Here is a 26,880-nt window from a genome sequence, read left to right on the forward strand (position 1 = left end):
GAGCCACCCAGGCATCCCGATATTTTAAAGTTGAAATTGCAAGGTGATAATGAAGATTCTTAAAGATGGGAATGTAAGGACAAAGGGCAGGTGAATCCAACCTTAAAGGGATGAGTTTGGGGGCACAAAGCTGAGAGGACGCTGAGCAAAGGTCACGATCTTTACTCCTAGTAGTCTTGCGGGAAGGTTTAAGGTTAGAACCTAAGTGAGTTGAAAACCCATCAAAGTCTGCCCTTTTGAGTTTCCTCTCACTATCTGTGATGGAGTAAAGAAGTTCCAGGCATTTCGTGAAAACATCCGGCGTTATCATTCCATTTTGACTGATTTATTTTCCCACGTTCCTGCACATTTCTTTGCTCTAGTTCTCCGGCAATTAATAAGCAAGGCCATCTCCTGGCCTCCTTCCCTTGCTTCCGCGAGCTGGTCCTCCCGCCGCTGAAGCCAATTCTGGGCGCTCCGCCCAGCCCCCGGGCCCGCCCCCGGCGCGGAGCCCCGCCCTGGCGCGTAGCCCCCACCCACGGACCTGCCCCCGGCGCTGAGCCCCAACCACCCGCCTGTCTGGAGAGCGGAGCCCAGCCCCGGCGCCCGCCGGGTGCCCATCACCGCCCCCACAAGGCCGCCGGGCCTGGGCCACCGCGTCGCCATGGCTGGGGGCCGTGGTGCCCCCGGGCGCGGTCGGGACGAGCCGCCGGAGAGCTACCCGCAGCGGCAGGAGCATGAGCTGCAGGCTCTGGAGGCCATCTACGGCGCCGACTTCCAGGACCTGCGACCGGACGCGTGCAAATCGGTAGGAATGTGGCTGGTCCGGGCGGTGCTGGGGTGTTGCGGCCCAGTGTTTCCTCTGCGCGACTTCCCCCGGCCAGGCCCGGCCCGGCCTCGCCGACACCGAGCCACCGGCCCTTTTTACGATTCTTCAGTCCTTTAGTCCCTCCCGATTCCACCCACGCTTACTTTTTGTCCTTGCACCCGCTCGGCGGGTCTTCAGAACCCCCACCTCGGCCGAATTCTCTCCCAGCCTCTTCTCCGGGTTGGCTCCTCTGCCCTACTTAACACTTCTCATTTCCACTATAGGCCTAACATCCCTGCCTCCTTCCAGTCTTGCCCTTTCCCCCCGGGCTGAAAGCCCTTGAGTTTGATACAACAGGGCATCATAGAGATCCGTTGCAACTTTGTTCCGGCGACGCTTGGAGGCGCTTGCACAGACCTTACTGATTCCCGCCCCCCCCCCCCCCCCCCCCCGCCGCATCACTATTCCCTTCAAGTCTCACCCTCCCTTGTGTTCAGAACTATAAACCCTGTAAACCCCACTGTACTCCTCAGGCGTCCTCACTGTTTTCGGGCCTGGAGCAACTTCCTTGAAGGCACTTAGAGAGTATAGAATACATTCATCTTAGTCGTAATGGAGGAGTGCGCTGAGTTTAGACCTTTGAAATGGCATTTGGTTTAAAATATTATTTTCCCTTTTGTCTGGGAGTAAAGGCTCATTATAAGCAGCTGACACTGATGGTTTCTCCCCGATCCTTGAGGAATTGTCTCTGAATATCATTTAAAAGGTAGTCTCTTCCTTCCCTGTCATTCCTGCATTTCACAGCATCTGCCTGTATCCGGGATTTCCTTAACAGATAGGATTTTCTGCAGCTGTCAGAGCAAAAACATTCTTCCTTTCACTCAAAGTGCTTCTTCCTTCATTAAATATTTATTGTTCTAGGCATCCGGAACACAGTCCAGGGCAAAACACATCAAACCTCTTGCCCTCGGGAAGCTTGCTTTTCTGGTGCTTAATTTCAAAAAGTTTTTTTCTTTTTTTAAACCTGAAGTAGTAAAAATGTAAATATTCCTCTTATACATCCTTATATTAAAAATAATATAACTTTTTGGTGATGTGGTAACTTGTCTTTCTAAACATAGAACCAGTAAGTAGGCCCATTAAGCAGCCAAAATGGGAGTCACAAAGTGTACCTACCCATGACTAAGGCAAAGTCTGTAAGACCTCCTTCAGAGCCACTCTTTTGGAAAAAAAAAAAAAATTATTTATTTATTTATTTGACAGAGAGAGAGTATAAGCAGGGGAGTGTCAGTCAGGGGGAGGGAGAAGCAGGCTCCTCGCTAAGCAGAGAGCCCAAATTGAGGCTCCATCCCAGAACCCCAGGATCATGACCTGAGCCGAAGGCAGACACTTAACCAACTGAGCCACCCAGGCGCCCCCAGAGCCACTTTTATTTGCTTTATACATGCTTAGCTTTCTAGTTCTAAGGCTACGAAAAGACAGGAAAAAGGAGCTGCTGTCCGTAGGGGTATCAGTAATCCCAGAATTTACAGTTGGTGACCTTTCTAACACAGGTAGAAGATTAGCAAAAGCAAACAACTGTAAATGGCAGGCAGAAGAATTCAAATAGCTGTCTGTGGTCCATAGCACAGGATGAATAGCCTGAACACTTTCATAGGCCTCATAGGCAAGTAACTGCTGGCCATTAACAATGAATCAGAGTGCGGTCATTCAGCCAGTACTTATTATCACCTGTGTGCCCGTCTTCTGGGAAAGAGTAGGTGGGTCCACAGTCCTTTATCCAAAACCCTAGAGACCTGTCTGGTTTCAAAATTCAGAGGTGTTTGTGTTCAAGTTCATGTGTACACATTCCATAGCTTACCTAACACCTCAGGGGGGTGGTGGTGGGGGGCAGCATCCAAAATTAAACACAATGAAACCTGAATGTTCAAATATTCACATGACTGGGATAAATAAAGGCTATTAATAGCCTCTTGTCAGGTCAGGCCAAATTTGCTGCCAGTAAATTCAAGTCAGAATTTATTGGCCTGAATAAACTTCAGGGTTCTTTGACTTCTTTTAGGGGATGTGTTAGAATGTAGGTGTCAGAGGTTTCAGTTTACTAGCATTTGTAATGTCATTTATAGATAACTAAACGTTTTGGGAATGAATGCTAATAATTAGTTTACATACTAAAGTTTGGACACTACTAGGTTAAAACACAATTTACTCTAGAGTTATACGTGTAGCACTAGTTATCTTGGCTTATCTTCCATGTCAGCAAAGGTCTCTTAATTTATAATTTGATACCTGTTGCAAAGTTCTCTCCCAAAAGCTTGCTGCTTCTGTCTCCGGGCCCACCAGCAGTGTATGAGAGTCCTTGTTTTCCTACATTGTCCCCAGCATTGTAAACAGCAGGCTTTTTCATCTTTGCCAGTAAATGAATGAAACACTTTTTTCCCCCACTGTGTTGTCTGTTTTCTTTTTTCCTCCTGTTTTGTTTTGTTTTGTTTTGTTTTTGGTAATACCTATGCCCAACATGGGGCTCAAACTCACAACCCTGAGATGAAGAGTAGCATGCTCCACCAACTGAGCCAGCCAGGCATCCCATATATTACCTGTTTTCTTAGTCATTTGTCGGTTATTTTATGTTAAAAAATAATTAGCAGTATGGGTCATATGTTGCAAATGTTTTTCCCTATTTAACCATGTGCATTTTGATACTTACGTAATTTATGTGATTAAAACTAATATAGTTAAAATGACCTATTTTTTTTTTGTTTTATAGTTCCCCCTTTTTTTCCTACAAAAGATTTCCCTACTCCATTGTTACTAAAAAATGAAGTCTTCATGGTTTTCTTTTAATTCTTTCATAACTTTGTTTTCAAACTTAAAAAAATTTTTTTAAAAGATTTTATTTACCCATTTGAGAGAGAGAGAGAGGGAACACAAGCAGGGGGAGTGGGAGAGGGAGAAGCAGGCTTCCCGCCGAGCAGGGAGCCTGATGCGGGACTTGATCGCAGGACCCCGGGATCATGACTTGAGCCAAAGACAGAAGCTTAACCAACTGAGCCACCCAGGCACCCCTATAGCTTGTTCCATATGAACTTCAGAATCAGCTTGCCTAGTTCAAAAACTTATGGTGACATTCTTAGTGGAATAACATTACATATATTTAATTTGGGGAGAATTCAGATTCTGAATATTTTCATGTTCATTTATTTTTTTATTGAAGTATAGTTGACACAATGTTACATTAGTTTCAGGCGTAGGACAGTGATTCTACACTTCTCTGCATTATGCCATGCTCACCACAAGTGTAGCTATTCTCTCTTACTATTGTTACCATATAACCTATTAGAATACCATTGACTCTATTCCCTATGCTGTACTTTTTTTTTTTTTTTTTTTTAAGTGGGCTCCATGCTAGGCATGGAGCCCAACCCGGGGCTTGAACTCATAACCCTGAGATCAAGGCCTGAGCTGAGATCAAGAGTCAGATGCTTAACGGACTAAACCACCCAGCCACCTGCCTATACTGTACTTTTGATCCTCTTTTATTCCTGTATTCCTTCCATACCTGGAAGCCTGGATTTCCTACGTCCTTTCACCCAGTCTGTCCGTTCCCCCACTTCCATCCCCTCTGCCAGCTATCAGTTTGTTTTCTGTATTTGTGAGTCTGTTTCTGCTTTTTGTTTGTTTATTGTGTTTTTTGTTTTTTTTAGATTCCACATACAAGTGAAATCATAGGGTTTTTGTCTTTCTCTATCAGACTTATTTCACTTAGCATAATACCCTCTAGGTCATCCGTATTGTCACGAATGGCAAGATCTCATTCTTTTTTTTCTAAAGATTTTGTTTATTTGACAGAGAGAGAGACAGTGAGAGAGGGAACACAAGCAGGGGGAGTGGGAGAGGGAGAAGCAGACTTCCCGCCGAGCAGGGAGCCTGATGTGGGGCTAGATCCCAGGACCCTGGGATCGTGACCTGAGCCGAAGGCAGATGCTTAATGACGGAGCCACCCAGGCGCCCCAAGATCTCATTCTCTTTTTTTTTTTTAAAGATTTTATTTATTTATTTGACAGAGGGAGCACAAGCAGGGGGAGTGGGAGAGGGAGAAGCAGGCTTCCCGCCAAGCAGGGAGCCCGATGTGGGGCTCGATCCCAGGACCCCGGGATCATGACCTGAGCCGAAGGCAGACGCTTAACAACTGAGCCACCCAGGCGCCCCGATCTCATTCTTTTTTTTTATGGCTGAGTAATATTCCATTTGTATGTGTGTGTGATCACTTCTTTTTTATCCATTCATCTATGGATGGACACTTGGGCTGCTTGCATATCTTGGCTACTGTAAATAATGCTGCAGTAAACATAGAGGTGTGTATATCTTTTCAAATTAGTGTTTTCATTTTCTTTGGGCAAATACCTAGTGGTGAAATAATTACTAGATCATATGGTATTTCTTTTTTAAATTTTTTGAGTAACCTCAAAAAATACTATTTACTGCAGTGACTGTACAAGTTTATATTTCCACCAACAATGCACAGGGTTTCCTTTTCTCCACATCCTTGCCAATAGTTGTTTCCTCTTACAATTTTTATTTTAGCCATTCTCACAGGTGTAAGGTGATATCTTATGGTTTTGATTTGCATTTCCCTGATGATTAGTGATGTTGAGCACCTTTTCATGTGTCTCTTGGCCATTTTCTTTTTTTTTAAGTAGGCTTCATGCCCAGCATGGAGCCCAACATGGGGCTTGAACTCATAACCCTGAGATCAAGACCTGAGCTGAGATCAAGAGTTGGATGCTTAACCAGCTGAGCCACCCAGGCACCTCATCCATTTATTTATTTATTAAAAATTTTTTTAAAAGATTTTATTTATTTATTGGACAGACAAGAGATAGTGAAAGAGGGAACACAGGCAGGGGGAGTGGGAGAGGGAGAAGCAGGCTTCTGGCCGAGCAGGGAGCCCGATGTGGGGCTGGATCCCAGGACCCTGGGATCATGACCTGAGCCGAAGGCAGACGCTTAACATCTGAGCCACCCAGGTGCCCCAGCCTCATCCATTTATAAGTCTTTGGGAAAATGTTCAGGTCCTCTGCCCATTTTTAATTGGATTATTTGTGGGTTTTTGGTGTTGAGTTGTATAAGTTCTTTATATACAGATATTAATCCCTATTGGATATATCACTTGGAAATATCTTCTCCCAGTCAGTAGATTGTCTTTTTGTTTGTTTCATTTTTCACTGTGCAAAAAAATTTTTTTTAAGATTTTATTATTTTTTTAAAATATTTTATTTATTTATTTGAGAGAGAGAATGAGATAGAGAAGGTACATGAGATGGGGGAGGGTCAGAGGGAGAAGCAGACTCCCCACTGAGCAGGGAGCCCGATGCGGGACTTGATCCTGGGACTTCAGGATCATGACCTGAGCCGAGGGCAGTCGCTTAACCACCTGAGCCACCCAGGCATCCTAAGATTTTATTTTTTAAAGTGATCTCTAAACCCAACTTGAACTCACAACCCCAAGATCAAGAGTTCCATGCTCCACCAACCGAGCCAGCCAGGTGCCGCTGTGCAAAAGCTTTTTATTTTGATATAATTCCAATAGTTTATTTTTGCCTTTGTTTCCATTTCCTGAAGACACATATCTAGAAAAATGTTGCTAAGAACCTCTCACATTTAGGTCTTTAATCTGTTTTCACATATGTTTAAAATGGAGCTATTATTTAAATAATATGGGGGAAATCTGTGATTAAAGCATTTAACATAAAATCAGAAAGACAAATACTGTATAATCTCTCTTATATGTGGAATCTAAAAATATAAGCCAGGCTCATAGATGGCAGAGAACAGATTGGTGTTTGCTTGGAGGGCGGAGGGGAGGATGGGAGAACTGTTTTTTGTTTTTAGTTTTTTTTAGGTTTAAATAAATCAAATTTAAAAAACAAACTATAGAAGAAGGTTACCTAATTTCCTTTTTCTGAGCTTTTACTATCATCATTTTTATTTTTGACTTCTTTGCAGACTTAAAACCAGAAACTTGCCCAGATTATCTTGCTTGCACATGTTACTTTATTTCTGGATTTGTTCTTTTCTCACACAGACTAGTTTCTTTCCACTTCACAGAATATGAGATCTAAAGCGTGTGAGAAAGAGGCCACATTGAGCCAAGTCTGGCCATCAGAATTTTATGTGAATCGCGGAGTCCTAGGTAACAGTTCTCGGCCAAACACCTGAAAGTGCTTTGAATCGTGTAACTTTTTTATATATAATTGTAGTAAATAACACATTGCATAGAATTTATCGTCTTAACCATTCCTCAGAGTACAGTTCAGTAGTGTTAAGCGTATTTATGTTATTGTGCAACAGAAAATTGTTAGTAATTTTAATTAATTTCCCAAACCTTCTCCTCATCTGCTGCTTATCTTGTAATCCAGTGAATTTTTTTTAAAGATTTATTTATTTATTTGAGAGAGAGAGAGAGAGAGAACAAGCACAAAGAGGGAGAGGGAGAAGCAGACTCCCCGCTGAGCAGGGAGCCCGATGCGGGACTCGATCCCAGGACCCTGGGACCACGATCTGAGCTGAAGGCAGCCACTTAACCGACTGAGCCACCCAGGCGCCCCCTGCAATCCAGTGAAATTTAATCATGGGCTGCCATTAACCCTCATGCTTCAGCCTTGGAACCAAAAGGTTTGCTGCAGTGTGGTATCACTAACAAAATTCTCAATTTTTTTTTTAAAGATTTTATTTATTTATTTGAGAGAGAGAGAGAATGAGAGATAGAGAGCACGAGATGGAAGAGGGTCAGAGGGAGAAGCAGACTCCCTGCCGGGCAGGGAGCCCGATACGGGACTCGATCCCGGGACTCCAGGATCATGACCCGAGCCGAAGGCAGTTGCCCAACCAACTGAGCCACCCAGGCGCCCAAAATTCTCAATTTTTAATAGTCTTATTTTTCACTCCAGTACTTTTAACAGAAACAGACACATTCTTAAACCAGTTTATTTTGTTGGGCCTGAGTGTTAGGAAGTGTCCAGAGAAAAGCAGGTTCAGACTGGACAGCAGGCATGTCTCCCAGCACTGGCTGAGGTCTCCTCTGTGAGGCATGCACTGTGCTGGGAAGACACCCTTGAGGTCAGTGTTCCAATCCTTTGGGGTATTTTAAGATCCTTGGGTTTTGTTTCTTGAAGATTCAGCTCGTTTGTTTCGATGAGTCCAAATGAGCATTACCTCTCTTACTTTTTAGAATTGAGTTTACATTGGGACGCCTGGATGGCTCAGTCGGTAAGCATCTGCCTTCAGCTCAGGTCATGATCCTGGGGTCCTGGGATTGAGTCCCGCTTTGGGCTCTGTGCTCAGCGAGAAGCCTGCTTCTCCCTCTCCCTCTGCCATTACCCCTGCTGATGTTCCCTCTCTTGCTGTGTCTCTCTGTCAAATTAAATAAAATCTTAAAAAAAAAAAGAATTGAGTTTACATCACTTTTTCCCCTTTTTATACATCTGAGGAGTGGTTTGGTTATTTGATCACAGTCCAGGAGCGTGTATCTGGCTTCATGATCCTAAGAAGAGCACATACGAGTCACATCTTACTGTAGTAATCTATGATACTCCCTTCCCCCGTGATTCCCTGTCTTGGTTCTCAAATTCCTCATATCAGTGAGGTCATATGATAATTGTCTTTCTCTGATTGACTTACTTAGCTTAGCATAATACCCTCTAGTTCCATCCACGTTGTTGCAAATGGCAAGATTTCTTTTTTTTTTTTTTTTTTAATTTGCTTATTTATTTATTTGACAGAGACACAGCGAGAGAGGGAACCCAAGCAGGGGGAGTGGGAGAGGGAGAAGCAGGCTTCCCGCGGAGCAGGGAGCCCGATGCGGGGCTCCATCCCCGGACCCTGGGACTGTGACCTGAGCCGAAGGCAGACACTTAACAACTGAGCCACCCAGGTGCCCCGAGATTTCATTTTTTTTGATGGCTGCATAATAATCCATTGTGTTTGTGTGTGTTTACACACACACACACACACACACACACACACCACTTCTGCTTTATCCATTCGTCTGTCGATGGACATCTAGGCTCTTTCCATAGTTTGGCTATTGTGGACATTGCTGCTATAAACATTGGGGTAACAAATTGTTTTTTTAATGTATATTTTGTAGTATGTACATTTTGTATCTGATATATTCTGCATTGTGTTTTCCTCTCCTTTACTGCTTTCAAATTTTTTTTGGGTTATCCCTTACTTTGTAAATACTTGCCTGTAGATATTCCAGGAATTCATTATTTCCTTATGTAGAGTAAGTAAAAAATTTTATCGACACTGTTCTCATGACCGTTTATCTTCTGAACACTTGAAGGAGGCCCTACCCTTTCCACTCCCCAGCACATTTTGGTTGTGACCATCGTTTTTAATCAAGTCCTGTTTAGCTCCAGGACTCCTTGAATACCCTAATAATGAGCTCATGCGTGGTATCCTAAACATGGCTTGCATAAAAGCCTCTTCACATGTTGAAGCCACTCAGTTTGCTCAAGGAAAGCTTGGCAAATACTCTGCTCTTACCTCCAAAGTCATTGTTTCCTGACTGACCTCTTTTTTTTTTTTTTTTCTTTTTTTCCCTCAGTGTGCCTGTATTGGTTAGTGTCAAGTTTGGCTACATATTATAGAAAACTTAACAAAGTTCGTTTTTCTGCATGCAGAAGTTTTGGGTCTAGGGCTTTTTCTGATTTGTTGTTCCACCATCCTTAATGTGCCCTTCATGGTCCAAAATGGCTGTCTGAATGCCAGCCATCATATCTGCGTTCCAGTTAGCAGGAAGGAGAAAGGGATGAAGTTGCATGTGTTAGTTCTTTCATCTTTTTTTTTTTAAGATTTTATTTATTTATGTATTTGAGAGAGAGAGAGCACGAGCTAGCAGGGGGAAGGAGAGGGACAAGCACCCCACGCTGAGCACGAGCCTGACTCAGAGCTCGATCCCAGGACCCTGAGATCTTGACCTGAGCTAAAGGTGTCAGATACTCAACTGACTGAGCCACCTAGGTGCCCATAGTTCATCTCAATAACCAGAAATTAACCCAATGGCCACAGTTAGCTGCAAAGGAACTGTATACAGCTAAAAAATCAGGGGTTCTGTTGCTAAGAAATAAGGGGAGAATGGATATTGGGGGAACAATTAATAGTCTGAGAAATACCCTGAAGTTTATGCCCTGTGGAGAAGAATATCATTCTGGTCCAGTTAAATTGTTAGCCAGAGGGATGCCTGGGTGGCTCAGTCGTTAGGCGTCTGCCTTTGGCTCAGGTCATCATCCCAGGATCCTGGGATTTTGCCCCGCATCAGGCTCCCTGCTCGATGGGAAGCCTGCTTCTCCCTCTCCACTCCCCCTGCTTGTGTTCCCTCTCTTGCTGTGTCTCTCTCTGTCAAATAAATAAATAAAATCTTAAAAAAAAAAATAGCCAGAGAAAAAGCCTTGAAAGTAGCAGACACCCCGTTCCTCAGTGTGCCGTTCTTTGAGTTAGTTCCACGTGGTACTCAGATCCAGGCAAGCTGTTGGGTTTTTGTCCAATAGTATGTCATCCCTCAGTGGCCTTGGGTCTGTTCCTTCATCCAAGCCACCACCACTGGGCTCATGCACCTCTTAAAGCTGAAACCTTTAACGCATCCAGGAATCTCTTTACTTTGCTTCAAAACTCCTTCCTCTTTTTTAGAAGTTTGTTTTGGCATTACCTGGGCTCATTACTGTTACCACTTCTGCCCTGCTAGTGTTGCTGTATTGTGGAAATAACTGGAACACTGGATGTGCATGGTGTGACATGGCTGTTCCAGCCCAGGAGTGTTTGCAGGGTGCTTACTACTTCTTTAGGCCCCAGTGTTCCTATGTAAGGATGGTACCCCTAGTGGCCTGAGGCTTGCCAGCAGTCCGTAGCTGGATCCATTGTGCTTCATTAGGCATTCCCTTGAGTAAGAATATCTTCAAAATGTGTACTCCCCCAGCAGGCCTCTTTTTTTTCTGAAGCTTGCTTCCTGTTCCCTGGACTCTGGGCATACAGTGACGTGCTCTCTGTACCGTTTCCCTTTTTTCTTTCTTTCTTTTTTTTTTTTATGTTTTATTCACATTTATTTTTTTCACAACGCTCTTCACTTCCTACATAAAGACAAAACAGAATGTTAAACCAGATTCCCTGTTTTGCTTCTGCAGGGATAACTCACTTTATGTGGTGTATGTTGTCTATATGTTACAAGTTCATTTCCATCCTGGGCCCAGGAGAGACCTATCCTTTGGTTTATATTTGCAGTTTCTACTTATAAGGCTTGTTGATAATTTTATCTATTATTTTTATTTTTTTAATTTTAATTTTTTAAATTTATTTATTAGAGAGAGAGAGCATGAGAGGGAGGAGAGTCAGAGGGAGAAGCAGACTCCCCACTGAGCAGGGAGCCTGATGCAGGGCTAGATCCCAGGACCCTGAGATCATGACCTGAGCCAAAACCAAGAGTTGGTCACTCAACCAACTGAGCCACCCAGGCACCCCCTCATTGGTTGTTCTGAAATAAATTTTTCATTGGTCAACAACCAAGTGAGAAAATGAAAGGCAGAACAATGTGTAAGTGAAGATGTATTAGTATAAGATAAATTGACCCTTCTTAAGATATGATTGAGCTCTATTTTTGTACTTCCTTCTACTCCTGATACTAAAGTATTATTTTCTAAAGTGGTATAATATATACAATAAAGAAGGAGCAAAAATGCATTTTCTTTTTCTTTTTTTTTTCTTTTTAAGATTTTGTTTATTTTAGAGAGAGAGCACAAGTGGGCAGAGGGGGTGAGGGAGAGGGAGTAACAGACTCCTCGCTGACATGGGGCTTGATCCCAGGACCCTGGGATCATGACCTGAGCCCAAGGCAGATGCTTAACTGACTGAGCCACCCAGGCGCCCCTTTTTTTTCTTTTAAGTAAGCTCCACACCCAGTGTGGGGCTTGAACTCACGATCCTGAGATCGAGTCACATGGTTTACTGACTGAGCCAGCCAGGCACCCCCAAAAAGTATTTTCTTGATAAAATTACTAGTTGGTGATCATAATATCTCTCCGAAATTTGTGGCCTGTGAGATGAGAAAGCCTGTAAAGGTTTGATCTGGTGGAGAAAGCACTGGTAAAATTTTGAGTCTAACTAGCCTTTCTCTCAGTGTTTATGTCTGTAAATGGACATATATAACCTCCTACAGATCTGCATTCTTGTTAGAGAATGAGTAACAGTAACGCGGCAAAGATGAACCGGTAGAATGTACTTCAAAATAATCTCAGGTCGTGGTCGGGAGTAGAGGCAACATATAGATACACAATATTGGCCATAAATGGGTAATTGTTGAAACTGTATGGTGGGCACATGGAGTTCATTATATCATTATTAGCTTTTGTTTGAAAATCTCCATAATAAAAAGTTCTTCCGAAAGAGAGGCTGTTTAAGGAGCCTGGTCAAAGCAATAGTCTTTGCTTTTCTTCCTATAGCAACTACCTGTTTAACTGCTCTTCTCTAAATGCAAAATTCTGTCTTGGATCCAACTCAGAGCACGGCTGGCCTGCCCTGTTTGGAGGGGGACAGGAGACCTGGAGCCCTGTTAGTTCATTCTCACGCTCAAACCTTTGAGGTTCCTCTGAGGAAACCCACCAGTCTCTGCCTGCTTTTCTTTTCTTTTTTTAAGATTTTATTTATTTATTTGAGAGAGAGAGAATGAGAGAGAGCGCATGAGAGGGGGGAGGGTCAGAGGGAGAAGCAGACTCCCTGCTGAGCAGGGAGCCCGATGCGGGACTCGATCCCGGGACTCCAGGATCATGACCTGAGCCGAAGGCAGTCGCTTAACCAGCTGAGCCACCCAGGCGCCCTGCCTGCTTTTTCTTCTTGCGTCCTCTGTCCTTCTAGAGCAGGGCCCCTCCTCCTGTCTCTCTCGTGCTCATCACTGTCTGCCCTCCCACCGATCCTAGTTTTGTCTCGTTCCTACTCTTCCATAAAATTCCCATCAACATCCTCACATGCTTTAGTGTCTCCCATCATTTTTTTTTTTTTTTGAAGGCCACTGACTTTATTGATTTAAAAAACTTTACAAGGACAGTGACTATTCTGCCAAAAAAAGGAGCCAAATAGCATAAAACAGACCAGTGGGGGTAGGGGGTGAAAGAAGGGCAGGAATCCACTCGGAAAAGCTGATAATTGTTGACACGAAACTGGCAGGGGAACAAGGGAGATGCATGCAAGACCGAGAATTTCAAAAAAGTTGAAATGGTGAGGGGAGAGAACTCCCAGAAGACCTTGAAGTACATCAAAAGTGAGTACAACAACAGCAATCTCTTCCTTTGTAGAGGACAGGGGAGGAGTCCCCATGCGGCTGCAAACTCCGGAGACTCAATGCTGGGGCTAGGGACTGGGGGCTCCCCAAGAGAGCCTCACAAGAAGGCGTCGCACCACTCTCGAAGGCACCCGAAGCAGTCCCGGGACTGCTTGGCATTGGCACCACATGTGTCCTTCAGCCATTCCCGGAAGAGATCTTCATCTTTCTTTAGCACCAGAAACTGGCCAAGGACCACATAGGCCTTGTCAAAGCCCCTTTCCTCCAGCTTCTTGCCCAAGACTTCACCAATCCCGGCCAGGCTCCCCAGTGGCTTTTCCCCCATGGGCTCTGCCACGAAGTCTCGGTGCTTTTGGGAGGTTGTCATCTTGATCAGCTTAATCGGCAGCTCCGGCTCCTGTAACAGTGTCTCCCATCTTTAAGACTGAACAAGAGATTTTCCCCTTGATTTCGCATCCTCCTCCATCTGTGGCCCCATCCTCTGTGCCCTTAACGCCCAAATCTCCTTGAAGGCCTCATGCAGCTGTGCCGAGTGGTCCCCCTCAGCTAGCGTTCACTCCTCGGCACACCAGGGTCTGCGTTCGGTGCCCACGGAGCCCGCTCTTGGCAAGGGCACCTGCAGCCCCGCGTTACCCAGCACTGGATGCTCTCTGCCCTCACCCTACTCAGGCTCAGACGCATCTGTGAGAAGACACTTTCCTTCCCTCCCTGAGGCCCAGGCTCTTTGTCTGCTTTATCTCAAGTACACGTTTCTCCTGCTTTACTTGGTGTCCCCCCTCCCTCCCGTGTTCCAGTCACACTGGCCTCCCTTGGGCTTTTTGGAATATATCAACCTCATGTTCACTTTGAACCTCTTTATGTGCTCTTCCCTCCTCTGGAATGCTCGGTCTCTGGCTTGTCTCAGCTTCCGTGCAGTGTACTCAGGTCTTCCTGATGACCATGCCCAAGTATGTTCCCTCACGCCCACTGCGGGTCATTCTCTAAGTAGAGTGTAGGGAGACTAGACAGGACTTTTATCCCCGTAGGGTCTCTGGCTAGGTCTGAGAATTAAATTGACATGAGACAGACTGACAGGAGAATAACATACAGATATTTACACACACGGGGGAAACTCCATGGGGACATGAAGACCCAGTGACGCGGCCAGGCCTAAGCGTTTACAGGGTAGGCTGAACAAAGAGAGGCAGTTGTGGAAAAGTAATGAACATATGGGGAGACTGAAGAAAGGTAAGAGTTATTTTGCCACGTTCTGTTTGTACAGAATTCTCTCGGCCTCGATGTTCTCTGATAATGAGGAGTCCCGGGATCGAGTTCCGCATCAGGATCTCTGATCACTGGGGGGTCTGCTTCTCCCTCTGTCCCTTCTCCCTCTCTTCTCTCTCTCTCAAATAAATAAATAAAATCTTTATTTTATTTTATTTTTAAAGATTTTATTTATTTGACAGAGAAAGAGAGCATGAGCAAGGGGAAGGAGCATGGGGAGAGAGAGAAGCAAGCTCCCCACTCAGCAGGGAGCCTGACTCAGGACTCGATCCCAGGACCCCTGGATCACGACCTGAGCCGAAGGCAGATGCTTAACCAACTGAGCCACCCAGGCTTCCTAGAATATTTCTTTCTTTCCAGTGTAGGAGGGCATCTTTCACATGGGCGTCTTATCTCCTGTTTTCAGGAAGGAAAGAGGTCAGAGGGCCCTTCTTGCACCTTCTGTTTTCAAGTACCCTTAGCTCAAAATAATCCTTAAACCAAAGTGGCATATTATGGAGTGGCTGATTTCATCACTCACGTCTTCTCTTCAGTAGGACTTTCTGAACTTGAACTTACGTGTTAATTGTTTTCCCCCGCCAGACTGGAAGTCAGCTGGAACCACGTCTGTTTTCTCACTTTGTGCTCACAGTGCCTGACAGCGTCCACACCCATCACTGTGGGTGATGAGGTGAGATGGCTGACTGAGTACATGGAAAACCTCATGGGTCACGGGACGTTTCACCACGTTCACAGATCTGTGCTTTCCTGAAGCCTGACCCTGCAACTTTGAGCAAGCATTAGGATAAAGCCATATGAAAACTGAGCTTCCATATGTTACACACATTGTTGATGAGAATTTTGTTTATTGTGTAATTCAGGGTACTGTAGGTTGTAAATACCTGTTAGAATTTAGTGTTGCTATGTACTTTGTTGCCCCCCCCCCAATTTTTTGTGCTTTTCCTTTTCTGTGAAATAATGTCACATTTCCCTTTTTGCCCTGGCCACCTGGATGTTCCAAGACAAAGTCAAGGCTCAGTCACAGCAGCTCAGGATTGGCACTAATGAGGGAGTGGCTGATAAAAGACACAGGTTTGGGAGCCATAGTTGGATCTGAAATCCAACCTTGTCGTCGTGTGTCTGTGGGCAAAAAACTGAAACTTTCTGAGCCTGAGCTGCTTTATCTGTAAAACAGTGCCCGCGTACAGAGTTGGTTAAGTGCCTGGACCATGAGACTAAATATTTCTTCCCTCAGCCTCCCTTCTCTTAACGATATACAGATAATATAAAGTGCCTCAAACCTTTTTGGAAAAAGCATATTTAATAAAGAACAATAAATGGAGTATTTGGTTTCTTTGGCAAAAAGCAGTTGGGTGAGAGCATACCCACGTTTAGAAGAGCCATCAGATTTCCATGTTAAGGCTTTCACTTGTCATTATCTCAGTATTCATGTTTCAACTGAAGTTTCTTCTGCTCAAGAGGCCCCTGACCCACCTGTCTGAAAATCGCCCTTACCGCTATCTTCCATTACTCTGCCTGATTTTCTTTGTAGCACTCATCACTGTGGCGAATACGTACTTGTCTTCTCATGTGTGTTGGCTAGTTGGGCCCATATCTGTCCAAATTGGCCCCTGTACCCATAGCCTACTCCTAGAATGGTACCCATGCATAACCACATGATTGGTACTCCATAACATGTGAATGAATAGATGCTCTGTGGAACAATTTGCTTCACCTCTTAGATAACTTTGAAAAGGAAGATGCAATCTCTGGCACGGGTTTTGTTTTTAAACCATGCTTTAGGCAAAGATAACCGAATTCCTGTATAAAAGTACAGTTGCATGTAATATTTAGAAAGTAGAAGTTCGAGCTAAGATGCTCATTATCTTAATTGCTGATAATTGGCTCTCCAGGTGGGGAAAAAAAAAAAGATTTTCTTTTTCTCTTTTAGGTCAGTGAGCCCCCTGAAATCAATTTAGTTCTGTACCCTCAGGGTCTGACTGGTGAAGAAGTATACGTGCAAGTGGATTTGAGGGTTAGATGCCCACCAACCTACCCAGATGTGTGAGTACATTTATAAATACCTTCCATGTGATACCACTTCTCTGTTTTAACAACATAGAAACAGACACATTAATGGTATTTTCTCCTTTCTGCCTCTATTCCCCTTAAAATTTCATTTCCTATCATGTATATCTCACTGAAACTACGTCCGCAGTAGACATTTTCGTGAAACCTGTCTCATGTTAAGTCTGCTTATAGTTGTAGAATAGTCACTCCAGGTACTAATGTTTGCTCCATGATTAATTGTTTGCTTTCTCTAGTGTGTTCATTAAAAAAAATTTTTTTTTCTTTTAAGATTTTATTTATTTGAGAGAGAGAAAGAGAGAGGAAGCACAAGCAGGGGAAGGAGCAGAGAGAGAAGCGGACTCCCTGCTGAGCGGGGAGCCCGATGCGGGGCTCCATCCCAGGACCCCGGGATCATGACCTGAGCCAAAGGCAGACACTTAACCAACTGAGCCACCCAGGCGCCCCTCTCGTGTGTTGATTTTTGTTTAATTCTTCATAAATTGGGAAGAGGAACAGTCTTAGGAGAAAAGGATAAAGTCATGAGGACTAGTAGAGCCCTTGTATACTGAGTTTTGTTTTGTTTTAGGGGGTGGGGAGGGGCAGAGGGAGAGTGAAAGAGAATCCTCAAGCAGACTCCCTGCCCATTGCAGAGCCGGGCATGGGCCTCGATCTCACAACCCTGAGATCAAGACCTGAGTTGAGGTCAAGAGTTGGACGCTTAACCGACTGAGCCACCCAGGTGCCCTTGTATACTTAGTTTTAAAGTATAGTTGGCATTAGGACTTAGAATAGCTTTTTGGCCCTAATGGGAGTTTTACTTTGTAGAGGAAAAAGGAGATTTGAGTCACACTGTTACAAGGGGCACTGCTGATGGGTCTCCGCTGTGTGGGGCTGGGCCGTGATGCATGGTGTATAACACCCTGGCTCCAGCCAGTGATGCTACGAGTGCTCTGCAGTCTATGAGACAACCATAAAACCCCCACATACATTCTTTTGTAAAGAGATTTTATTTATTTATTTAAGAGAGTGAGAGGGAGCATGAGCAGGGGGGCGGGGCAGAGGGAGAGGGAGAAGCAGGCTCCCCGCTAATGCGGGACTCGATCCCAGGACCCCGGAATCATGACCTGAGCCGAAGGCAGACGCTTAACCGACTGAGCCACCCAGGCGCCCCCTGCACGTGGACTGCCTCTGGATGAGAACCACTGACAGAGCAAAAGCACTGGCAGTCAGTAGCCAAGTATCATCTTTTCGAAATATGTGTGTATTCCGTGTAATCTTTCCTCAGACATTCCACTTCGAAAGGCAGATTGTCTTAGATAACATTTTGTGGTTTGTGCTTACTGTGCAGGGAATCAGGTGACAAATACAAGGAAGGAAGCCGAGCCTTAACAGAGTGGGTGGGAAATTTATGGAATTTGTTATCCTAACAGCTGATGGAGAAGATGAAAGTACAGATAGATCAAGATGAGTTTCTTGAATTTAATAACCCTCTTTTGTCTCTAACATCGTGCCTAGAGTAGGTAGAGTAGGTGTTTACCATGTGTTAGGTGATAGAGTAGGTGTTTACCAGGTGTTAACCATGAATTGGTTAAAGGGTAATTAAATTTATGGAAGAAAAATAAGGCCGCGCCTCTCTGGTTTTATTTTTCCTGACACCAAGTAGGTGGTGTGTTTTCTGACAGCTGGGTGTCTAGCAATTCAGTTCAGTATTTTTTTTTTAATTTTTTTAAAGATTTTATTTATTTGAGAGATAGAATGAGATAGAGAGCATGAGGGGGGAGGGTCAGAGGGAGAAGCAGACTCCCTGCTGAGCAGGGAGCCCGATGTGGGACTCGATCCTGTGACTCCAGGATCATGACCTGAGCCGAAGGCAGTCGCCCAACCAACTGAGCCACCCAGGCGCCCTTCAGTTAGTTTTGACACAAGCTAGCATAGTTACTGCAGACCTGGGTTAGGGGCTCAGCTCCACAAAATTTCAAACGCCAGTTGCATGTATCAGTATTTCTGAACAGCTGGCCAAGAATTTGTGAGCTCATTCAACCCCTTCGTCAGGTTTGATGCTGTGTTAGAACAGCGTGTAGAACTCAGAAAGGCACTTGACTTAAAATTACCAGCTTACTATAAAGGATACAACGCAGGACCAGCCCAATGAAAGAGGTGCATAGGGAAGGAATGTGGTAAGAGGTGTGGAGTTTCTCTTCCCTCTTGCCATTGACAGGCATCCCCTGGGGGCACAGTCAGCCCTGGTTGGGAACCACTGTGCTGGAGGGCCATTCTGGTAAATCTTGATGTGTCCAATTGGTAAAAATAATATGGGATGATTTAAAAAAAAAAAACAACCATGAAAATAATTATAAAAAGCTACAGAGTAGACATTATAATATCAGCTACATGAAATTACAAATTTTGTGCCAAAGGCATAAAGAGAAAGCAGGAAAAAAAATTTTTTAAGTTTAATTAGTATTGTAGTTGGATTTTTCATCATTCTGTTAATACTGCTACATAATGACTGAATTAAAAAGAAATTATGTAGGGCTTGACTGGGGGGGACATTCTTATCCTTTGAGATGACATGATACAGGAACACTTTTTCTGCAAAATAGTCTTCCATGCCACTGTGACAGAGTCCTGGGTTAGATCATACGTAGACACAGGACTCTATGGCATTTCTGTTCTTTTTCTCATATATATCAACTCCCTTCTCTCAGATTTCCATCTATCCGAGTAGATCATGATTGTAGCCATCTGTCACACTGAAGCATTGAGAGAATGCAGAGACAGTGAATCGTAAAGGCTTTGCTAAGATAAAAATACCATCAGTTACTCAGAAATGCTTGGTAGGAAGTAGTCATCTTCTCTTCAGTAAAATTAAATAAAACGTATTTGATTTCCGTGAATTGTTGCTGGATATCTCTTGATTGGGAACCAAGGGGAACCTGAGGAGCGGCTGTGTAAACTTTGAATAGAGAGCGTTGAGTGTCGGTTGTGCTGGGCAGGGAGAAGAAGGGCGTGTTCGGCATCCTTGTAATAGCAGTGTGCACAACACCCCCAGGTAGATTCAGCTGTGAGTGGGTGAGTGAGCATTTCCACTTCGCTGACAATCAGGAGTGATGTGACAGGGCACGTGGTGGGAATGCTGGATGGATCACCTAGGCTTCATTTTTTTCTTTAAGATTGTAAGTAATCTCGGGCACCTGGGTGGCTCAGATGGTTAAGCGTCAAGCCTCCGCTCATGGTGCCAGGGTCCTGGGATCGCGTCCTGCATCGGGCTCCCTCCTCGGCGGGGAGCATGCTTTTCCCTCTCCCGCTCCCCCTGCTCGTGCTTTCTCTCTCTGTCAAATAAATAGATAGGTAGGTAGATAGATACATACATACATACATAAAAAAAGTTGTAAGTAATCTCTACACCCAACATGGGGCTCGAACCCACAACCCTGAGATCAAGAGTCACATGCTCTACCGACTGAGTCAGCCAGGCGCCCCATTTGAGGCTTTCTCTTGCCTGGTTGTGCTTGTCTTGCTTTGTGCTGGAGCACACGCATGAGCCCGGAGCACTTGGACTCTTGCGGGTGAACTGTGAGAGCTGGGTTAATTGATGTTGGGGGGCAAGCCAGGATCAAGCCCACTCAGTCTAGTCATCTGGGGGACCAGCTTCTCCCCCAGGGACTGCAGGTGACCCCATGTCAAACACTGTGTTGACAGAGTTGCTAGGATACAGTTGTAATCCTTGGAAATGGAGGAAGAGGCGGCTAGGGGTATAGAGAGGCCTGTGTGAAATCCCTGTGCTCAGTGCTTGGACCTAGCAAATACTATGCAAGGAGGCCATACTTTTTGGAGTAACTCCTTTTTGTCTCTTTCTTTTCCAGAGTCCCTGAAATAGAGTTAAAGAATGCCAAAGGTCTGTCAAATGAAAGTGTTAATTTGTTAAAATCCCACCTAGAGAAAGTGGCCAAAAAACATTGTGGAGAGGTAAGATCCGTTTAACTGGAGTTGTAACAGGACAGTAGAATTCTCATCCCGTTCACCAGTGTTCACCTTCCTGCCTTCTCTTGGGCTAAGAGGTTTTTCCGTGGCACCTCAAACCCAGTGTTGACTGGAATGTTGTTTCTTATTGATATGTACAAAGGTGAACATTGGTACTTGTATTTCTTTAATGTACAGTTTTTATGAATGACAAATTGGAGAGTGTATATGGAGGGTACATTGACGACTCAGAATTTTTCTGAAAGGAGTCCACGTGAACCTGGCCACTGTTGGCACAACTTGGACCGGGCATCGTAACCTGATCTTGACTTGAATGTTTACATTGAAAAATGTTTGCAGACAAGTGATTTCAGACCGAACCTTGCCACCTCTCCCGGTTACACACCAGAAGGGCTAATTGTTTGCCTTCTCAGTGATTAGCCACATACTCCACTAATCAACGTCCCTTTTGTACTTGAGCATTTCCATCTAGTTCCGTATTCTTTTGTAATCCTCTGCACATCAGGGTGTACGTGAGTTCCCCCTTGGGTGGCAGAACTCTCCAGAAGGCTAGACTAGGTGACTTCTTGGGGCAGTGGGTTATCGTGGGTCTCTTAGGCCAGACCACTTCTCTTCAAGTATGACCCATCTTTTCCTCACTTAGGCAGTGAGGAAAGGCAGCTCATGCTTAAGAATACCATCCTGTTAAAACAGAAGAGTTAAGTCGGGGTGCCTGGGTGGCTCAGTCATTAAGCGTCTGCCTTCGGCTCAGGTCATGATCCTGGGGTCCTGGGATCGAGCCCCGCATCGGGCTCCCTGCTCAGCGGGAAGCCTGCTTCTCCCTCTCCCGCTCCCCCTGCTTGTGTTCCCTCTCTCGCTGTATCTCTCTCTGTCAAATAAATAAATAAAATCTTTTTTAAAAAAAAAACAAACCAAAAACATTAGAGTTAAGTAAGGACTTATCCCAGGCCTCTGTGTCTGTTTTGGACGTCTGTTAAAGTGACTGGACAGGTTTTCAGTTGCATTCTATAACCCAGGAGTCACAGCGTGACCCACCTCTAGGTTACGGTTCTCAAAAGATTTTCAGTGATTGCTGAGCTGCAGAGTGATTATAGAACAACCTGAACAAAAAAGTAGGCCCTGGGGATGATTGCAGAGTTCTTTCTTTTTTTTTATATATTTTGTTTATTTATTTGACAGAGATTGAGAGCACAAGTAGGCAGAGAGACAGGCAGAGGGAGAGGGAGAAGCAGGCTCCCCGCTGAGCAGGGAGCCCCATGCAGGGCTCTTTCCCAGGACCCTGGGATCATGACCCGAGCCAAAGGCAGACGCTTAACCAACTGAGCCACCCAGGTGCCCCTGCAGAGTTCTTTCTAATATAGTCTAATGTCTCACTGAAAAATAATGAGGAGTTATACTGAAAATTCAACTATAGAATCTTCTGGTCTCTTAGATTCATGATGTGGGATTTTTTTGGAAAATATTTTTGCTTTATTTTTCACAATACAGTATTTTTAACTATGATCACTGAGCTGTACATTAGATCCCCAGAACTTACTTGTCTTATAACCAGAAGTTTGTACCCCTTGACCAACATCCCCTTTCTCCAACCTGCCAGTTCCTGGTAGTCACCACTCCAGTCTCTTGTCTTTATGAGTTTGGCTTTTTTACATTCCACATATAAGTGAGATCATACAGTATTTGTCTTTTTCTGGCTGACTTATTTCACTTAGCATAATGTCCTCAAGGTCCATCCGCATTGTTTGGAAACAGCAGGACATCCTTTCTCATGGCCAGATAATGTTCCATTGCATTTATATACATCGTCTTTATTCATTCATCCATTGACAGACACTGAGGTTGTTTTCTTAACTTGGCTGTTGTGAATAATGCTGCAGTAACATGGGGCTGCAGGTATCTCTTCCAGATCCTGTTTTCACTTCCTTTGCATATGTCCCCAGAAGTGGGGTTGCTGACTGGATCATATCATAGTCCTATGTTTATTTTTTGAGGATCCTCCATATTGTTTTCCATAGTGGTTGAACCAGTTTCATTTCAACCAACAGTGCACAAGGGTTCCCTTTTTGCCACATCCTTGCTAGTATTTGCTATTCCTTGTCTTTTTGATGACAGCCATTCTGACAGGTGTGAGGTGATAGCTCGTTGTGGTTTTGATTTCCATTTCCCTGATGATGAGTGATGTTGAGCAACTTCTCTCGTGTCTGTTGGCCATCTCTATATCTTCTTTGGAAAAATGTCTATTCAGATTCTCTGCCCATTTTCTAATTGGATCATTTCGGGTTTTGTTTTGCTGTTAAAGTTCTATGGGTTCCTTCTATATTTTGGATGTTAGCTCTTTATCAGAAACATGTTTTGCAAATATTTTCTCCCATTCCGTAGGTTGCCTTTTCATTTTGTGGATGGTTTCCTTTGCTGTGCAGAAGTTCTAAAATTTGATGTAGCCCCACTTGTTTACTCTTGCTTTTGATGCCCTTTCTTGGGCTTTATTTTAAAACAAATTTTTTAAAGATTTTATTTATTTATTTGAGAGAGTGAGAATGAGAGAGAGAGAGAGAGAGAGCACATGAGGAGGGGTAGGGTCAGAGGGAGAAGCAGACTCCCCGCCGAGCAGGGAACCCAATGCGGGACTCGATCCAGGAACTCCAGGATCATGACCTGAGCTGAAGGCAGTCGCTCAACCAACAGCCACCCAGGCGCCCGGGCTTTATTTTAAATTACACTTTTTATTTTGAGATAATTACAGATTCACATTCAGTTTTAAGATCTAATACTAAGAGGTCCTATGTACCCTTTTACTCAGCTTCAAGGATGTTACATAAGTGGAATCATACAGTATGTAACCTTTGGGATTGACTTTCTTTTCACCCAACATAATTGTCTTAGAGACTCATCCAGATAGTTTGACTTATCAGTAGTTGTTAGATAGTATTCCATGGTATAGATATACCACTGTTGATTTAGCCATCCACCAGGTGAAAGACATCTGAGTTGTTTCTAGTTTTTGGCTATTAAAAATAAAGCTGTGGGGGCAGCTGGGTGGATCAGTTGGTTAAGCCTCTGACTCCTGATTTTGGCTCGGTTATGATCTCAGGGTTGTGAGGTCAAGCTCCGCTCTGAGCATGGAGCTTGCTTAAGATTCTCTCTCCCTGTGCCCCCTCCCTCATGTTCTCTCTCTTAAAAAAAGGGGGGAAAAAAGCTGTTGTAAACATCATTATAGGTTTTTATGTGAAGGTAAGTTTTCGTTTCTCTGGATTAATGCCCAGGAGTGCAGTTGTTGGTATATGGAAGCTGCATGTTCAGTTTTTTAAGCAGCTGTCAGACTTTTCCAGATTGGCTCTACCACCTTACATTCCCACCAGCAGTGTCTGAGTGATCCAGTTTCTCCACATCCTTGCCAGTGTTTGATGTTGTCCCTTTTTTAATTTCAGCTATATTGTAATAGATGTGATGGTTAATTTTATGTGTCAAAATTGCTAGACCATGGTACCCAGATATTTGGGCAAACATCGTTCTAGATTTCTGGGTTTTTTTTTTGTTTGTTTGCTTTTTGTTTTTTGTTTTAAGATTTTATTTATTTATTCGACGAGAGAGAGAGCCAGAGAGTGCAAGCGGGGTGGGGAGGTGCAGAGGGAGAGGGAGAAGCAGACTGATGTGGGACTTGATCCCAAAACCCTGTGATCATGATCCGAGCCGAAGGCAGACGCCCAACCATCTGAACCACCCAGGCGCCCCTCTTGATGTTTCTCTAAGTATTTTTTTTTTAGATGAAGTTAACATTTAAATCAGTAGACTTTGGGTTAGGCAGATTATCCTCCATAATGTGGGTAGGCCTCATCCAGTCACTTGAGGGTTTAAAAAAAATTTTTTTTTAAAGATTTTTATTTATTTATTAGAGAGAGAGAGAGAGAGCAAGAGCGGGGCAGAGGGGCAAAGGGAGAGGGAGAAGCAGACTCCCCACCGAGCAGGGAGCCCGATGTAGGGCTCTATCCCAGGATCCTGAGATCATGACCAGAGCCACAGGCAGACACTTAACCGATTGAGCCACCCAGGCGCCCCAGTTGCTTGAGGTTTTAACTGAAAATGACTGGCTTTTCTGGAAGCAGGGGAAATTATCAGAGGATGGCTGTCAGACCAGACCTGCCAGGTCTCCAGCCTGCTGGTCTACCCTACATATTCTGGACTCTCGATAATTGCATGGGTCAATTCCTTAAAATCAGTCTCTTGCTGTACACATGCGCACCTGTACACACACACACACGCACGCACGCACCCCCCTCCCCCCCCCCGCACACCCTATCCTGTTGGTTCTGTTTCTCTGGAGAACCCTGGCTAATAGATACTTATTGTGAGGGGATGGTAGAGTGGCTGTTCTAAATAAGGAGATCAGGAGAGGCTTCTGATGAGGTCACATTTGAGCAGAGTGCTGAGAGGGGCAGGACAATCAGCTGTGTAGATCCACAGGGAGAGGGGGACAAGAGCCAGTTTGGAGAGTAGTTCTTATTTTCGTCTAGTCTTACATACATTGTATCTGATGTGTTTGTACAGAAAATTCTAGTCATTCAATTTGATTGGCAAAAGAAAAACCCTCCACTGCATGGCTCCTGTCTCTTTTCTGGTGTAGAAGTGGTTTCTTTTGACATAATAGAAACTGCCTACCTTCCCCAGCTTTTCTTAAAAGAGCTTTTCTTTGAAGAACTTGCCTATTAAACTCCAGACGAGTGCTTGTCAACTGTAAAGTGAAGTACATCCAGTGAATGCCACAGCTTCTGCTACAATCAAAGAATACATTAACTTCCCCCTGAGGTGTCTTTGCATTACTCCTCGAGAGAAAGGTGGAATGAACACCACGTGAACTAACTTTGTATTCTTGTGTATAGTGGCCTTTATTACTAATTATCACCCTCTTAAGTCCCTTTAGAAATAGGAATTTTTTTTTTTAAAGATTTTATTTATTTATTCGACAGAGAGAGATAGCGAGAGCAGGAACACAAGCAGGGGGAGCTGGAGAGGGAGAAGCAGGCCTCCCGCCGAGCAGGGAGCCCGATGCGGGGCTTGATCCCAGGACCCTTGGATCATGACCTGAGCCGAAGGCAGACGCTTAACGACTGAGCCACCCAGGCGCCCCTAGAAATAAGAATTTTTAAACTGCTTTATTGTAATTGAGGAAAAAGGAACTTCAGAGTGGTGGTCATCATCTGCAGAAGGAGCTTGGTACTCTTGACCTCTCTGGGGTTAGGGCAATCACTTAGCGCAGGGTTCCGGAAACCCTTGTTTCATGAGTTTACCAGCACAGGTAGGATTTATGACTCCTACAGGTATGAGAAAGTGGCTCCAGTGTTGACATAAACAGTGTCTGAGAGGGGGGCATTCATCCTTCTGGTAATATCCATGAATGCTTCCCTAAGTGGAAATGGGATGCTCTCTTAGTATTGATTAGCCTCCACTGGCCTGTTAGTAGCAGGGAGCTAGTGAGGCCTTTAAGTATTTGCCTCTGTACCCCAAAGAATGTTTTCAGTACCCTGTACGGACAGATGGAAGTTCTCACTGTGGCAGTGATTCTTCGGCTGTCATTTTGTAGACAGGTTTTCTAGTTGGGAAAGTACTTCATTTTTATGCAGTGTTAAATATTTTATCAGATTTCTTTGTCCAGATAAAAATATTTTATCAGATTTACTCTACAGAAGATGCCAGTAAAGTTGAGGAAGACTGTAAAAGAAAAGGGAAGCTTTTTATTTATCTAGTGATTTGTCTTGATAGCAGCACAGAAGGGGAGACCTGTGAAAGCTTTTCCCTGCTGTGATTGCCTCAGATACCTAACTCAGAACGTGTCGTATCATAGTGTCGTATCACCATTTTAAGTGGGCCTCTGATTGCCTGCATGCTTTCCCGTCTCCTTTGGGCCCTGTCTTCCCATCACTTGACCATTTGTTGTTGACTTTCCTCTACACGTTTAGGTGATGATATTTGAACTGGCCGACCATGTGCAATCATTTCTCAGCGAGCATAACAAGCCCCCTCCCAAGTCTTTCCATGAAGAAATGCTGGAAAGGCGGGCTCAGGAGGAGCAGCGGAGGCTGTTGGAGGCCAAGCAGAAGGTGGAGCAGGAGGTGAGACCCTCATCACTACCGGCGACCGGGCCCGGAAGACGGCGAACTGCTATTGGTCTTTACTCTCTCTCTGCCTACATGCTAATCTTTATTTAAATTTTGCTGGGCCTTTGCTTCAAGCACTTGGAGATCCAAGTCAGAGGAGGCCCAAAGAGTAACTGAGAAATACGGCGAGTGGTTTCCTCCCCACAAATAGCAATGCTGCTCCTACAACCTTCAGTCTAGTCCAGGTCTTTAAAGAAAAGAAGAGAAAAAGTTCGTTTAACCAAACTTCTTGGGGTCTTTTGAGCTTATAAAGCTGTGCAGGAATTCACTGAGCTTTATAGGCTATTTTCTTCCCTCTGTGGGATGGGTATCTA

The 26,880-nt window shown here is 44.4% G+C and overlaps 1 protein-coding gene and 1 pseudogene across 3 annotated transcripts in view; one reads left to right on the forward strand and one right to left on the reverse strand.

The window, feature by feature from the left end:
- Window positions 1-556: 556 nt before the first annotated feature.
- Window positions 557-26,880, forward strand: part of EIF2AK4 (eukaryotic translation initiation factor 2 alpha kinase 4) — a 105,930-nt gene continuing 79,606 nt past the window's right edge. The window contains exons 1-5 of one of the 3 annotated variants that reach the window (XM_028119420.2): window positions 612-787; window positions 14,964-15,051; window positions 16,312-16,424; window positions 20,297-20,399; window positions 26,369-26,521. In XM_028119420.2, coding sequence (XP_027975221.1) covers window positions 717-787; window positions 14,964-15,051; window positions 16,312-16,424; window positions 20,297-20,399; window positions 26,369-26,521 — 528 coding nt within the window. In that variant the 5' untranslated portion in view covers window positions 612-716. Of the gene's footprint in view, window positions 788-14,963; window positions 15,052-16,311; window positions 16,425-20,296; window positions 20,400-26,368; window positions 26,522-26,880 lie in introns of all 3 variants that reach the window. The other 2 variants (XM_028119421.2, XM_088024711.1) reach the window with 2 other exon arrangements.
- On the reverse strand, window positions 12,833-13,516 carry LOC114221302 (barrier-to-autointegration factor pseudogene; annotated as a pseudogene).

Source organism: Eumetopias jubatus, unplaced genomic scaffold, assembly GCF_037043125.1.
Source record: "Eumetopias jubatus isolate StellerSeaLion01/CBP00866 unplaced genomic scaffold, mEumJub1_p1.0 scaffold_7, whole genome shotgun sequence".
In the NCBI taxonomy this organism is placed as follows: domain Eukaryota; kingdom Metazoa; phylum Chordata; class Mammalia; order Carnivora; family Otariidae; genus Eumetopias; species Eumetopias jubatus.